Source organism: Maylandia zebra, linkage group LG9, assembly GCF_041146795.1.
Source record: "Maylandia zebra isolate NMK-2024a linkage group LG9, Mzebra_GT3a, whole genome shotgun sequence".
NCBI classification, from domain to species: domain Eukaryota; kingdom Metazoa; phylum Chordata; class Actinopteri; order Cichliformes; family Cichlidae; genus Maylandia; species Maylandia zebra.
Genome location: NC_135175.1, coordinates 33,020,023 through 33,036,826, shown reverse-complemented (window position 1 = coordinate 33,036,826; position 16,804 = coordinate 33,020,023). Strand labels below are relative to the sequence as shown.

Here is a 16,804-nt window from a genome sequence, read left to right as displayed (position 1 = left end):
CCAGGAAAACACACAAGTTCAGTTCAGTACAGGTTTATTTATACAGCACTAAATCACAACAGGACTTTCTACTGAAAGGTAATTTATCCTAAAGAAAATCACCCCTACTTGTGGCTCGTGTATGTGAAGGAATACAATGCAATCTGGCCCTTGAAGCTGCTTTTTTTGTTAGGGGGATTTGTTTGTTGTTCTTCTTTAAAAAGCAAAAAATGATTTAATATGAAGGCAAAATACAAGTTTACATTTGCAGTTTAAAATGAAAGAAACGGCGAAAAGAAAAACACTACATTTTTGGATTTCTGGATGTTTTCTTATTTATTTGTACTACTTTAGCACTAAAGTGGCCAGCAGGGACCCACAGCTCATTTAAGATTGAGTCCCTGTTACAAACCAATGCTTTAGTTTCTTTTTACTCAAATCTACTGTGACACACACCAGTTTAAATGTTTTTATTTACATGACTACTTTTTAAAAATCTCCCGTCAAATGGAACAAAACTGTGATGCGCAATACAAACATCAGTTGAACTGGATCCACAACAAGAACAAACAAACTCTATGAAAGAAAAACGGCATATCAGAGAAATCGAGTGGAAACGTTCAGATGGCTACAATTTAAATTCCATAAGAAGCCCATAAACACTCACTCCTCTGTGACGCTGGGCTGATCATTGTCAAAAAACTCAGATGTGGATTACTCCAGATGTGAAAGTGAGCACTGACAAATTCTCCCTGTTTGATAAAACTCACAGCAATCACCTGAAGTATTAAAGAAATCTTCTTATGGAATTTGTTGACATGAAATGAAAAACACATAACAAACAAACATCCAACACTGCCTTATAAGGAAAGATGATGGAAATCAATCTGTTGGTAGGAAACCGTGACCCTGGTATCAAAGACTATCCACCATAAAGAGACACCTGCAGTACTTCACAGGTTTTTACATATTTTATGGAAATAAACCACAGAGGCTTTAAATAACTACAGGTCATCTGCATGTTGGTCCAGTTCTATCTTTGCATTCACAGTGTTAAATAAACCTTTAAGGCCCAATTCTTGGATGTGTTTCAAATGCACGTTTGACACTTGAGAATACAGATGTAGAAAAATACAATCTACACAATCAAAACTGAACAGCATCACCTCTGTTTTTGTTGGCATTTACGTCTTTTTCTAGTTACTTTTTACAGCAACTGTAACGGCAGTCTCGCTTTTCATGCCCCTCTGAGTTTGGCAGGAGATTTACAAGAATCGATCGACCTGTGAAATATATTTCCATTATGCATATATGATTAAAAAGACAACATGGTTTAATGTGATCAGGAGGAAGTAAACTTACGTGTCTTTTCAAAGGTTCAGGTTGGACTCTATAAATCGGGGGGAAAACTTCTACTGTTTGTCCTCACACACGGAGTTCTGTAAAAAGAAGAAGTCATGCATTTATAAACAGTGCACTGAAACTGTTACACAACGCAGTTTGTCAATATGACGTTCCAGCTAGAAGCCGGTTAGCTTAGCATTGCACAAAATCTGAAAACAACAGGGAAACACGTGAACTAAGCAAACAGTGAAGAAAGTTCAGTTCAGTACAGGTTTATTTATACAGCGCTAAATCACAACAGGACTTTCTACTAAAAGGTAATTTATCCTAAAGAAAATCACAGCAAGCACTTGGCGACAGCGGGGAAGGAAAAACTGCCTTTTAACAGGAAGAAACCTCCAATAGAACCAGGCTCAGGGAGGAGCAGCCATCAGCACTGAGTTGTTGTATTAGTTAAGAGTGGTTGAGATTTGTATTTATATCTCTTTCTTTGTATTATGTTTTAGTCTCCCCACAGAGTCACACTGAATCTTGTCCTCAAACCCTTTTTAGGTCACGTCCTATTTTACTTTGACTTTGTGCCTGTTTGATCCTGGTGTTTGCTGGAGTTTGGTTGTTGTTTTGCTTCATGAACTTTGTACACTTGGAGTTACCTCTAATTTTAGACCAGCTAGCATTTTCTTAATAAAGGTATCAGAAAGCAAGACAAAGACAGGGAATTAAGGCACCTTTAATCATGCTTACTTCACATTTTCATTCTCCAATTTAGATCCGATCAGCTCCTGGTTGCAGTTGTGTTTCATCAGCAGAAACTTGGCTGTGGGAAACTTCGGTGCGTCCATCTGTAGCTCATCACTGAAAGACAGATTCACTCAGTCACTTTGGCTAAAAGAGAAAAATGTAGCCTGGCTGCAGTAAAAGTACAGAAGATCAATAAAGTCAGTCATTCGAGGGTTGAGGATTTAGCAGCTGCCCTCGGAGTGTGCTGAACTGAAACAAGTTTGTGTTTTATTACTTAGAAGTTATAAGCTATATTTAACAGTTTGCACCATGTTACTTCTTTGGGACATTTTCTACATACAGCTGGCATCAATCTATAGTCAGTTGCAGATAGTTTCAAATAGAAAGTCAAGAATATCGTGCACGGGCACTGTGACCACCAGCTCTTAATCATCCTTTACATTTAGTGCATTTATTCTCAAGACTGGTTGGTATTAAGTGATTTTACACATGTACGGATCCACGTTCGGAACAGCCAGCTTCTCGTGTCACTGTAACAGCTGAATGTTAAATGTTGTCTCACTCTGTATGTTTGTGGTAATAACTGAAGCACCGACTGATGGGACGCTTTGTGAATGTGGACCAGCTGGTCGCTCCAGTCTCTGCTATGTGCTTCTCTGCAATGTTTCCATCCTGGTATCCTTCACGGGGCGCCATTTTGACTGGTTCAAAGCACCTGAATGAGATCAGGAAGATAAACAACTGAGCAAAACTGTTCACTGTTAGAGAAAGTATGCAGATGGTTTAGTCTGTAAGAATGTGGAACCACTTCAAACATTCATTACATCTTATGAGCTCCACGAATAATTATAGTTACAGCATAGCATCTAAGTATTTCTGAGATAAAGCTGCGTCCGTCGCATAGAAAGAGACAACCATTCATTCTCATCCATGTAGTTATTCATTTAAAAAAAAAATACATTTTGTTGGTTTATTAATAATATTTTTTATATGCATGCCCTTTCATTATTATTTAGAATCACCAATTAACCTAACCCCACTAAAGGCATGTTTTTGGACACATGGGGAGAACATGCCATCTCCACACAGGAGGACCCAGCCAGTGGAGTCACACTCAGGACATTCCTGCTGTGAGACAACAGTGCTAACCACCACAGCACCGTGCTGCCTGCCGAAACAACAACTGTATTTTTTATCTTCTTTTTTCTTCTTCTATTTTTTGCATTTAACATATTAAATGTAAAAAATAGAAAAAAAACAGAGGAGTAACTGAGTAAAGGCAGCTAAGTACTTCACACTGATAGCGTCACACTCACTGACTGCAATGATTCAGAGCAGGGGTGTTAAATATGGGCTGCGGAGGCCAGAACTGCTCTACGAGAGACTACAAGCAAACTAAACAAACAAACGAAAAAAACATTAAAAAAAAAAGTCAACACACAAAATGTCCGTTTCATTTTACACAGATGAATGAAGAGCAGAGTTCTTTGGTCATGCATCAGGTAGAAACAAGTAGAAACTGTTTCATTTTCACTGACAGCACAATTAAGTTCCCACACCTGCTTTCACCCTGGACAACGTTTTCTTCAGACACAAAATTTAAACAGGTGGTCGGAAACATGACTGTCAGTAAACACGAGCCCATACAAAAGCAATTTTATATTCATTTGATATTTTTATATTTATACTTTTATATTTTCATCAGTTGCAAATTGTTATTTCTTAGATGCTCCATTTTTCTCCGTTACATTTATAATTAAAGCTGCAAGAGGCGTTATGAGGGCCATCGCACCCCGGCGCATCGAGCCACACCCAACACCTACACCCATCACGTCTGATCTGATGTCACATTGATGGAATTCATGCGTAGAACCACGAGCTAAAATTTCATCTTGTTCAATGATGATTATAGTCGTCCCACTAGGTGGCGCTCTAACTATTACTGAGAAATCGAGAAATCAGCCTGCGATGTCTGGGAGATACTGGGCATTGTGTTTTTGAGTGACAGCAGATTACTGCTCTTTGGCGAGTGATTGAAACTCCACGTGCCGCCATGACCACCCCGTTTCCCTAAACGTAAAAAGCGTCGCAATTTAATATCACAAAGGTCTTTAGAGTCCCTGCACCGGAGATCACGTCATTTTGATGAAATCCCTTGGAGGAGTTCGTCTAAGTATGAGGCCTGAAAAGAGGGGAAAATGTCGCGAAAATGACACTTTAATTTTAAAATGGCTGACTTCCTGTTGGATTTGGGATATTGCTCCAAGAGACTTTTTTGTACATCTTGATATCTTCAATAAGCTTACCAGGTCTCAGACTCATAGATGAAACGCAGAGCAGGGGCTGATGTTTTGAAATTTTGTAAGGGGCGCTGTGGAGCCATTTTCCAATATTCCATGAAAATGATCACATAACAAGGAAGACTTCATCACATTGGAGGTGTGCGTCAAATTTCAAGAGCTTTTAAACTTTCCAAGCCCCTCTAAAGCTACTTCATCTTTCATCATGAACCGCGTTGCCACCAGGGTGCGTTGTTCAGTTTAAAGTCACAATTTTCTCACTGAAGCATCACGAGGAACTGATGTTAATATCCACCGCTTTTGAGGTGGACCTGATGAACCTGTAAAAATCAGTGCAACAAAATAAAAGACATGATATTTCCTGTTGCCACTAGGTGGCGTTCTGCGTATTCCTGACAATGGGCACATCAATCTGTTCAGGGCGGGTCTGACATCATGCCTGTAAAGTCTGGTACTGACTGGATTTTATTGAGTTATACTAATTTGTTTTTCATGGTGTGACATCAAAGTTCGCCATGCTGCTGGGGTCACACCCTTTCACAAAAACTCACAGTTTTCATTGTAACCCAAGACCAACTCCTTAAGGCTTTCCTGGAAAAATTTGAGGCTGCAGATGTTACCCATCAATATACTGTACCCCAAAGTGTAAAACATGACACTTCCTGTTCCCAATAGGTGGCGCTCTACTTGATGTCAAATATGGCAGTTGAAATTTGTTCAGGGCTGGAGCCTTATCATATGTGTGCTCTTTGGTCCAGATCGCACAATGTATGAAAGAATGAGAGGCAATAAGATTTTGATGGCAAATCATCGAAATTCGCTGTGGCGCCACGATCACGCCGTATCCCAAAAACTCAAAAGCTCCGCAATTTAACATGGCCCAGGTGTGTAGTTGACACTGACCAAATATGAAGCTTATACGATCAAATCCCAAGGAGGAGTTCGCAAAAGTACGAGACGTGGAAATGGGAAAAACGGAGCCAAAATGTCACCTTCAATCCAACATGGCGGACTTCCTGTTGTGTTTGCGTCAGTGGTCCCACTGACTTTTTGTCCGTCACAGCATGATACACGTGTGTGCCAAAATACATTCATGTAGCTCAATCAATGTTTTCGTAGGGCTGCATTTAACAATGCATAGGTGGCGCTCCAGAGCCATTTTCCAATGCTCATATGTAAAACCATTAAAATACAAAATATTTCACCAGACCTGACATGTGTGCAAAATTCGCACTCTCACTGCTCGGGCCCTAATAAACTAAAAGATCACATTAAAAAGGTGCCAGTCCAGGTCTGGTTAGGACAAGTGTTAATCCAATTGGCCACGCCCCTAACTTAACTTTCCAGACAGAGAAGTAAAAAAAAAGAACAAAACAAAACAAATAATACTCTTAAAGCGAAGGCTGTCACGGAAACTCAAGCCTAAACTCTCACATAAATTCCATCCATCCCATTCGTGCTTCTTCTAGATAAGATCATTATTTTCCACCTCAGGTTATGTAAAGAATGTCGAGCTCGTGTCTGAAAGGTGCTGAACAATTAAGCGCAGCTTGCCTTTCTTTCCTCTGCTCTCATTTGAATTCCTCATGTTTGTCCAGCTTTAGAAATCAATAATGATTTTCCTATAGCCACAAGAATTTCTACTTTTTTCCCAGCATTTATATTTTCCAATCGCATTGCTGGAAAAAGTTGTCGTCACCATCTTTTGCACAGGTAACACGAACGCCTGGTTGTAGGTTTTTGTCTTTCACCGATACAAAACTCTCTTAGAAGCAACTTTATTCCTAAGTACAAATTTTGAGTGGATGTGCACCTGTGTAGGTTTTACTTTTAAAGAAATAAGAGAAGCGTGGGAGTGCACCACAGGTCACGAAAAGCTCGTTGAACTGCTGTAATTTAGTGTTCCCACTGAGCAGCAGACAAAACTGAGTTAGCTAGATTACAAAAGGAGCTGCACAGCAAAACTAAGGTAGGTCAGTAAAGCCATCTATGGAAAAGTGGTTCAGGGGTTGATATGCTCCTCTTGTAACCAGAATGTTGCTGGTTCGATCCCCAGCTGTGTTTGTCTTGGTTGTTGTGTCCTTGGGCAAGACATTTCACCTACTGCCCACTGGTGTTGGCCAGAGGGGCTGATGGTGTGATATGGCAGCCTCGCTTCTGTCAATTTGTCCTGTGGCAACTGTAACTTACCTCCACCAGTGTGTGAATGAATAGTGCAACTGTAAAGTGCTTTTAGGGTCTCGAAAAGTGCTATATAAATGCAATCCATTATTATTATTAAAAGAAACCTTGGAAAAGTTGAATTTGCTTCATTGTACTCTGGACTCTGAAAGTGGGATCAGGCTATAAAGAGCCAGAGATAAAGAGATTTGATCTTATTTAAGCAAAGAGGGCAGGTGCTGATCCACAATGCCCAACACAAATAACGGCAAAACAGACAAAGCAAAACTGTGGTTCACAAACTTCACCCATTTGTTGCACCACAGAAACTGATGCACATTAGTGCGTAAGATGTTAAAAGTCACAGATTTAGCTGGAAAACATGAGATTTGCAGAAATTATTACTTTCTTTCTTCCTCACACCATCCAGCTCACCCTCTGCTCCGACACAAAAACGGCACATACAACGTGAGACACAACAGATCGGTCAGCATCGTCACACACAGAACAAGGTTTTTCAGCTTCCTCCCCGGCACTGTACGACTGATGGCAAAACAAAAAACACTGAACACTTAAAATAACACAACACTACCTCACTTCAAATGTACATTGGGATTAAGTCACTGACTGATGTTGCAGTATACTCACTGAAACAGATTTGTGTAAATGTGCAATGTTATGTTTGCAGTACTAAGAAGTGCATTACCATCCTCTCTGTACAGTGTTTTTGTATATAGTAAACATGATGATTGATATGATTGATCCATTAGTTGCTTTGTTTTTATCTTGTAAAAATGTAACTTGACCCGGAGAGCTCTGCGCAAATGGCAAATAAAAATCTTGAATCTCTGATCCTGTAATTTAACTATAGAACATTTTGATACTCCAAAGTCTGTTTCAGTAGGTTTGAACTTTGCCAGTTTCAAATTGTGTAACATAAACCATCTCATACATACTTATGAGCTCAGGCTTTTGGGCCTTTCTGGGATTTGAAGTGTGGCTGATGATAGAGTTTTAGTAAATCTGGCAATAAAACTAATAATAACAGTTTCATTCTTCTTTCAAAAATGGTTCCTGATAAAGAAGAGAATCACAGGAAGCAAACTTTACACAAACACACTGTGATACCGCTCTGACTGCACTATTGTCAGCACTTACCCTCAGTTGTAGTTTGGATTTCAGCTTCTCCTCCGACATCCCAAAGCCAAATCAGAAATGTCCTCAGTTTTCTGCTCTTTTCAACTGGTTCTTTGACACTTGAGATTTTTGATCATTTGCCAAGTTAACTTTGCCACTCCTATAGAACACCTGCACGAAGAGGAATTTCAATCTGGAAAATAGCCAAGTCGCCTCATTTGATAAACCTCACCCTGCGTCACTGAAAACAGGTATGCTGAGTTAGGTAACGAAGTTGTTTGCATCTAATCCTTCAGGCTCATAATAGTGGTGGAAAATGTTACAAATTCTGTTATTTGATATTTAAGCAGTGGAAAATTCATTGTGCACACCAAAATAAATCACAGTTATGATGCAAGCAACTCTATAATATAGTAAATTATTATAATAGATGGTAAGGTTATGGCATGGTACTGAGGGTGACCCAGTGTTTGTACTTATTTAGAAGTTACAAACTACATAAATTACTTACATTTACAATGTAATTTAATGTGTTTTTATAAGGTGCTGTCAATTTTTTTTTAGCTTCTTTGCCTCTGAAACACTTTTTAATGAGACGACCTTACAAAGATTTTAAAATGCAATTGAAGGCCCAATTTTCAGGATTTGAACCTCAAAACAAAACTGGTATGAACAACAAAATATCAATTTATGCTGTTAAGTAATGGAAAACTATAAAGAAATTATGTTCCTACATGCATATGTATACATGCATGTATGGAGTATACAAGCATTCAAATGTATGCATTAGAGATGGACCGATCCGATATTACGTATCGGTATCGGTCCGATACTGACCTAAATTACTGGATCGGATATCAGAGAAAAATAAAAAATGTAATCCGATCCATTAAATATCACGAAAGCACCTCACAAAACTTGCAACACGCCGTAACTCACCTCAGAACGTTAACACGTCGGAGCAGTATGCATCACGTGATAGAGCGGCTGTGGCATGCGGGACCTGTCGGTGGTCTGGATAGCATTTGGAGCTTCGCTAGCAACCCGGCATTTCATCTCCGACAAAGTTATCCCCGAGAGAAGTAAAGCAAGTGTGTAAGTTCATCTCTGAATGTTTGTAAAGCATTCCTGCGTTAAGCTTAACCCTATTAGTTAGGTTGCTTAATATTTACGCTAAGTGCTCTTTAAAATACCAGAATAGGGAGGATGGTGCAGGTTTAAGTTTATTAGATTGATCAGTATTGCTGAACTATGAAATATTTTTTTTTGCATACAGGTATAACAGAATAGCTTTAGTGTAGTTGTTGTTTTAAACTTGAGTATGAACTTATACAAAATGCCGCAAGATATTTAAAAAAACAGTTTTGTTGATTAAAAAACACTATATCGGATTCATATCGGTATCGGTAGATATCCAAATTTATGATATCGGTATCGGACATAAAAAAGTGGTATCGTGCCATCTCTAGTTTGAACCAAGACTTACAAGTTTAAGTACAATAATGGCAACATTTAACAATTTGACTGCAACAGTGTATAGCTGTTAAATCAGAGATTAAGTTACTGAAATTTTGTTTGCTCAGTGTGTATGAGCATTACCTTTTTTCTTTGTTCTATAGTCTAAAACTAAATAAAAAAGTGATGATTTTAAAGATCTTATTTTAGGTCAGATTTTTAATAAGCTGCAGGAACCCTGTTCAGTGCGAGTAGAGAACAGCCAAGTCTCCTCTAATAAACCTCCATCTGTGCTAGTGAAAACAGTTCATCTGACTGTAAACATGTTTCCATTTGTCAATTCAGTCTTCACTCTGAAATACAGGAAGTGAAATCACGGCTCAAACAGTTTATTTTAATTTTTTATTTTACCGTTCCAGAATTTCAGAGCACAGCCTGAACAAGAAAACATCTGCAGAACATGTTTTAAAACACATGCAATAAAAACTTGATAACATGACAACAGTTTTGTTCATCCAACTGCTGGAACAAAGCTAACCATTCGCCACGAACACTGACGCAGAACAGTGTAGAAAGCTTAAAATTTAAGTAGCAGAACATTTTCATTCAAAGTTACCTGATTAGATCTTTACAGGAGATTCCATCTGAACTCTGTGGAGCCTGATCTCAAGGGTTTTGAGTCTGACCCTGAAACCAGAGGATCTTTCTGTCTCTGCAGATTCATTGTGATCCAGTGATGGGAGTGATTTCAGCCCTGAGTGATCACGCTGATGTTTGCACAGAGCAGATAATGAAGTGAATGTTTTGGCACATTGGTAACAGTGAAACAGTTTATTAGTAACGTGGGATCGTTTGTGTTTGGAGTATGAACTGAGATTCCTGAAGCTCTTGTCACACTGGTCACAGCTGTAGTTTCCTTCCATGTGTGTACGTTCATGATGGTTACAAGCAGATGAACATGAGAAGCTTCTGTCACAGTGTCTGCACTTGTATGGTTTCTCTCCTGTGTGGACACGTTTGTGTATTTTAAGGCTACTGGCACTAATGAAGGATGACCCACACTGATCACAGAGGTGATTTTTAACCCCACTGTGAATCAGTTCATGTTGTTTTAAGTCACTTGGTTTGGGGAAGCCTCTCCCACATTCTTTGCAGTAGTTCAGTTTTTCTCCAGTGTGTCTACGTTGATGTAGTATTAGGCTTCCCTGAAGAATGAAAGTTCTCCCACAAAGGTCACAGAGGAAGTCTTTCCCACCACCACAGTGATGACAGGGTTGAGAACTGGATCCACCTGTGTCGCTCTGCTTCTAAACAAAGACACAAAGACAGTGTAAGTCAGTACGAAGCCACATCCTTGATGGATTGTTGGAGCACTACGGGCTACTGTAGTCAGGAGCCTTGCAGAGTGATACGTACAGTGCTTTAACATAATATTGCCATATGTTGTGTGTATAAGGACCCCAAAATGGCACCTGTTAAGAGACATGCTTATGAAACTGATTTCAAAGTCAAGGCTGTCAGCCACGCATTAGAACATGGGAATAGAGCAGCTGCAAGAGAATTCAACATTAATGAATCAATGGTACGGAAGTGGAGGAAGCAAGAAGAATGAGTTGAGTAAAGCTTGACTTATCTGACCGTTTTGTTTTGCTTAATGCACCTTATGGTCCAGAGAATACGGGACACTTCAGTTTTATGATACAAAGTTTTGTGGATATTATACATGGTTATGCTGAGGATATGTCAGCCAATTTCCACTAGAAATGCCATTTGGTTAAAATGTTAGCAAGGAATTTGCATTTGCACTGTTAAATTTTTATATACAAAATAAATTCATGTCTTTTTTTTCACTAATAATGTTGTGGAGTTGTAAAGTATTTTGTCTCACGTCAATTATATCATCAGTTATGTTGCTATTAGAGATGGACCGATCCGATATTACGTATCGTATCGGTCCAATACTGACCTAAATTACTGGATCGGATATCGGAGAAAAATAAAAAATGTAATCCGATCCATTAAATATCACGAAAGCACCTCACAAAACTTGCAACACGCCGTAACTCACCTCAGAACGTTAGCACGTCGGAGCAGTATGCATCACGTGATAGAGCGGCTGTGGCATGCAGGACCTGTCGGTGGTCTGGATAGCATTTGGAGCTTCGCTAGCAACCCGGCATTTCATCTCCGACAAAGTTATCCCGAGAGAAGTAAAGCAAGTGTGTAAGTCCATCTCTGAATGTTTGTAAAGCATTCCTGCGTTAAGCTTAACAAGCGACTGCCTCTTCTTGCTGCTACTTCAATCATGAAACTGCTTAACGATCAGCTGATCGGCTTTTCTGTCACGAGTCCGTGTCTCTAGTTTGCTTTTGGCCCACTTTGCACCAGAAAGAGGAAACCAGCGGCTGAACAACAGCAGCACGTTTAAGCTTGATCAGCTGTTGTTAGAATGTATTTAATATTACTTTCTACTCGAGGATCTTTTTCTACGTAGCTGACGCTGGTAACTGTGCAGGGGCGGATCTAGCAAAGTTTAGCCAGGGGGGCCGATAGGGCATTAACAGGGAAAAGGGGGCACAAAGACATACTTTTCTTTCTTATTCTCATTTAAAATGTCAAGCTTTTAATAAATAATTATCTGACACCCAAAGTTTTAATTTGATGCAAAATGAATAGAAGTCCATTACTGTATAGAGTAACTATTAAGTCTAATATATATACTCTAGTAAGCTATAGTACTTTTTCCTTTGGGAAGGTACCATCTGTGCAGTCTGCAATTTTGTTGAAGAAAGATGTTGAATCTATTTAATATTTCTTGAAAAATAATTGATTTCTGTGCATTTTTTTCACACTGCATCAAATTAAGGTTGATTACGTCGATTAAGCATCATGAGGTGGAGCGTGAGGGGTGGTTCCCTATTTATTTTTTATTTATTTTTGTTGTTGCTGGGAGTTGGAACCCTATTAGTTAGGTTGCTTAATATTTATGCTAAGTACTCTTTAAAATACCAGAATAGGGAGGATGGTGTAGGTTTAAGTTTATTAGATTGATCAGTATTGCTGAACTATGAAATTATTTTTTTTTTGCATACAGGTATAACAGAATAGCTTTAGTGTAGTTGTTGTTTTAAACTTGAGTATGAACTTATACAAAATGCAGCAAGATATTTAAAAAACAGTTTTGTTGATTAAAAAACACTATATCGGATTCATATCGGTATCGGCAGATATCCAAATTTATGATATCGGTATCGGACATAAAAAAGTGGTATCGTGCCATCTCTAGTTGCTATTGCAAATTTTCAATATATATATATATATATATATATATATATATATATATATATATATATATATATATATATATATATCGTGAAAAATATTTTTGGGCCATATTGTCCCGCCCTAATGCCACGATAAGGCACGAAACTACCTGAACATTAAATAACGCCATCATATCTATTTTCAGCACTTTTAGTTTTTCATGATCGTGTAAACAAAAATCATAACTGACATGAAAATCTGAATAATCACTCAGAGCTGCTTTTCCATGCAGTAGAATTGCTAACATGCTAACACAGTTTAATGAGCAGAGTTGTTCCAAACAGTCAGGCTAAAATGACAAGATAACAATATAAATACATACCTCACAGTAACTGCACTTGGAGAGTCTCTTTCTGGTGTGGATCTGTTGGTGTCGTCTCAGGTAATGTATAGTTTTAAAAGTCTTCGCACACAGGTCACATTTATGAGGTCTCTCCTCAGTGTGGGTCAACATGTGTTGTTGTAACTGTGAGCCTGTTGTAAACTGTTTGCCACACTGATCACACCAGTACACATCATGTCTGGTGTGAATGCGTAGGTGTATGGTTCGGCTGAACGGCCGGCTGAAGGTTTTTCCACAAATCTCACAGCTGTATGCCTTAATTCCAGAGTGACTAACTAGATGCCGCTGTAAGCTGCTCTTGCGAGAAAAAGCTCTGCCACACTGATCACAGCTGTACGCTTTAACTCCACTGTGAATGACCTGGTGTGCTTTTAGGGAACGCTTCCAGGAAAAAGTCTTTCCACACTCATCACAACTGTACGGTTTCTCTCCAGTGTGGATGACCTGATGACGTTCTAGTTTATACTTCACAGTAAACTCCTTCCCACACTCGTCACAGGTGTATGTTTTCTCTCCCTTTCTTCTGTGAGGTTTGTCGGCCTCCTGAGAGCGCTGACTTCTCGCTCCATGTTGGTCCTGCAGTGACAGAGATACAAACAGAGGCAGTGAGTGAAATGCAGTCGTGGAACAAACTCAACCTTCAAACTCCCTCCATTAACACTAGTTTTAAACCTGTGGCACCAAACACCTTAAAGGCATCTTATCCCCACCTGCTGGTAGTTCTAACACATTACATCCAACCTGGTGTTAAAAATAATTAAGACCAGGTTGGATGACTGTTCAAACAGTAAAATCATGCCCATCCCTCCTACTTATACACAAATATTAATGCTAACATGCTAAAACACTCATAATAGTAAAAAATGTTTACAGGTCTATGCTTTTTTTTTTAATATTTCCCGTTCCTGATATTAGTTTGTTCAATGACAACAGATCCATTGTAATAGTTAACAGGTTCTTAGTCATTCAGGTCATCGTACTCTAAGGAGCTTGGAAGGCAAGCATGTTCAAGCTTGCTTGAAGACGTTTCATCTCTCATCCCAGAATCTTCTTCAGTGCTAGGGTCAAATGGTGGAGAGTCCCAGATTTTAAACTTAATGGGAGTTTCCCCCAAAAAGGGTCATGGACCCCTATTGATCCTCTACCTGATCACACCAGCCATGGTGTAAAAACAGGTGTGGGTCACAGTCAGCCAAGGTTTCAGGTGAATCTATTATGAAACTTAACTCCACCCTATCATGTGATTTCCTGAGGGTTTTTTCCCCCTGTCCAGTTTGGCACCGTAACAATAAGATTTATTGTCTGAAGGCCAAAGAAAATGTTTGGAAGGGGCTCGACTGAGCCACAGGTGCCAGGCACCACCAAGCAGCCACCAGGAGTGAGCCAGTACACAGCTGAGCGCCTAAACCGCCACACCTGGGGGGGGTTTGAGATGTTCCCAGAGAGGTGGAGTTAAGACCAGACTTGACATATAAGCATAGACAAACAGGCACAATCATGCATCCCCACCTTCATGCACACCCATAAAAATACTCAGCACTCGCCCAACGTGGAGACAAACACAAATATACACTGTGCACACACTAACACTCCCCCACTCTGTATCCCCAGGTCCAGGTGCCATCACCCACGGAGGGGCAATCTGCTCCCAGACCCAGGAGATGCTGCCCTGTGCTCTGGGGTGGAGACAAGCAGACCGTCCCCAGTCCTGCAGCAGCAGAGAGGCCCAGCATCCCAGACCCCGACTAGATGGGCGACTCCTCCTGGCCCCTCATGGTGAACAGAGAACAGGGGTGTGAAGACCCCATACCTCTCGCCACCCACTCATATGTAGTGTTTCTGTGTGCTGTTCATTAAAATCATGGGAGGGGCTGTGATTCTTTTCCCCACGCTGAGCCACTACAGCTGATTTTAGGGTTCCCACCTGCTCAATCCCACTTTAACCTCTTCCCTGCTCATGTTCCTGTTTAGAGGCAAAGTCACCCTCTACAGTGTAGGCAACAGAAAATACACATATGTTTTATTTTCCTTTATTTTCCACTTAACTGATTCAAACAGAGAACCTTTATTAGAAATAAATAGTTCTTATTTCATCTACTAATCTTATTTTATTATTACATTAATGTAGCACATGGTTCAGTTAGCTTTGGAGAAAAACAGGTGGTAAAAATGTTCTTCAAGGAGCTACTTTTACTTTCTTACTCTGATTACATTTCAGAGCCTGTACGTTTTCACTTTATCTTGAGTAAAGAGGTTAAATCAGTACTTCAACTTTTACTAATAAACTCATATGTGTTCTTTAGGCGAGAAGACATCACATGTTACCCACCAGCTCGATAGCAGACGAGGATCATTTGAGCCCGGCAAGAACAGCGGACTCCCACAAACCATTTTCAGACCCCCGCAGGTTAAACATAATATATAAGTGTCTAGATTTATTTCATTGTTTTATTGTTCCTGAGTAAATCAGTTTGGCTGAGATTAAAGTTAAGCCTCATAACATATTATAGCACAGTTACATAATAGGGGACCTATTATTATGTATTATGTAATAGGGGACCTATTATGTAACTGCTATAATGGTAAAAACTCAGTAAAAATCGCATCAAGTACACTGGTGTTCCAATTGTACAAATCATACTTGAGATTTGAGAAAGGGCCATAGATTCCTCACCTTCTGTGTTGAGCTCATTGTTTCCTCTGTAGTGACTCAGCTGAGTCCAGATGGCTGAAAATGTTCCTCTGCTGCTCCGTCAGACTCTTCTCCTCCTGCTGATCAGCTGGGACACAAAACAGATCTTTGTTAGGCTCCACACTGCACTGAAGAGTCAAAGTGTCTCATATGTTCATCTGACAACACAAAGTACAAATTTCACTCTGATTGCTTGTAGAAATCTTGTGAGACGTGTTGTGCTGCAAAGTGAGGAAACTCTCTCACTCACTTATACTTCAGGAGGAACTTTGTGACATTGGCTCTAATATTCTAAGCAGCCCTTTACTATGACAGGGCCAGAAAGTCATATTCTTCTACCAAATCACCAGGAGCTGCACATTAACCACCACAATATATTTTATTCTCTGTGCTTTCAAATATGAACACTGTTTACTTTCATCTCTGTTTCATTAGTTTTTGTTAACATCTTCCTGTGCATCACTTTACAGCAGCCACACTCATTAAAATGAGACTTTGTAGGAGTTCACTTCCTCTCATGTGTTCATCCACAGCAGCTGGACAATAAAGTTTATTGTGACCCTGATACTGCAGCAGATCGCTCTCATCCATTTCCTGTTATCACTTCAAATAGAAATGAGGCTGTAGAGGTTTGGTGCAGGCAGAAAAACAGCTGCAGGAACAATGAAAAGACTTTTCTGCTCCAACTTCTCCCAGCATGCTGAGCTAATGATTAGTTGGTGTTTTTCTCCAAACACTCTCTCACTCTTCTCTCAACGTGTTCACAATAAACTGTGAACAGACACCGAGGAGAGCAGCAGAAGACCTCATTCAGGAGCTAAACTCAACATGAACTGAACTCACAGTAAAGTTAGCTCGGTGCTTACCTTTAGATGAGCCCACAAACCGAGAGAAACTCCGCGATGAAGTTGCAACTCTTTCCAAACACAGGAAACAGATCAGGGAGCAGAGACCCACGTGGTTCACGCTGATCTCAGCTACGATCCAGGAGACAAGGGTGGGCAGATCGATGCAGATATCGATCCAAACGTTGGTTTAGTTTGTTTTATCATCCAAAATCAGGATTTTACTCGCTTGGGATGAAACGGTAACTCCGTCTGCATAAACTGTGTCCAGCATGTGATCCCGGAACAGACTTCTTCTTCTTTGTATTGGTTATTGGCGGTTGTCAAACACCAAAATGGTGCATTACCGCCACCAACTGGTGTGGAGTGAAACGTCGACACCAGAATCCTCCCTCAATGTATACTCTGTTTTAAAAACTGGAATAAGGCCTGACAACTTTCACTTCTTGAACCCTTTTGCAGTAAACTTACGTTTTGAACAGCG

At 39.9% G+C, this 16,804-nt stretch overlaps 1 protein-coding gene and 1 long non-coding RNA gene across 2 annotated transcripts; both read right to left on the bottom strand.

Annotated features, from left to right (window-relative positions):
- Positions 1–434: 434 nt before the first annotated feature.
- On the bottom strand, positions 435–9,053 carry LOC101471670 (uncharacterized). The gene is made up of 6 exons (XR_013100201.1): positions 8,601–9,053; positions 7,683–7,832; positions 2,627–2,779; positions 2,068–2,178; positions 1,342–1,418; positions 435–1,262 (listed from the first exon to the last, which is right to left on the bottom strand). It is a non-coding gene; the product is annotated as an uncharacterized LOC101471670 (long non-coding RNA).
- Positions 9,054–9,522: 469 nt separating this feature from the next.
- LOC143420384 (uncharacterized) lies at positions 9,523–16,603 on the bottom strand. Its single transcript, XM_076888475.1, has 4 exons — positions 16,342–16,603; positions 15,458–15,563; positions 12,763–13,359; positions 9,523–10,423 (listed from the first exon to the last, which is right to left on the bottom strand). The coding sequence occupies exons 2-4, from the start codon at positions 15,473–15,475 to the stop codon at positions 9,737–9,739; spliced, it is 1,302 nt and encodes a 433-aa protein (XP_076744590.1). The 5' UTR covers positions 15,476–15,563; positions 16,342–16,603; the 3' UTR covers positions 9,523–9,736.
- Positions 16,604–16,804: the final 201 nt, after the last annotated feature.

Coding starts and splice junctions, on each gene's coding strand:
- LOC143420384 (XM_076888475.1), bottom strand. Junction 10,424..12,762: donor CCAAGTGCAGTTACTGTGAG/GTATGTATTTAT, acceptor GTCTTTGTTTAG/AAGCAGAGCGACACAGGTGG.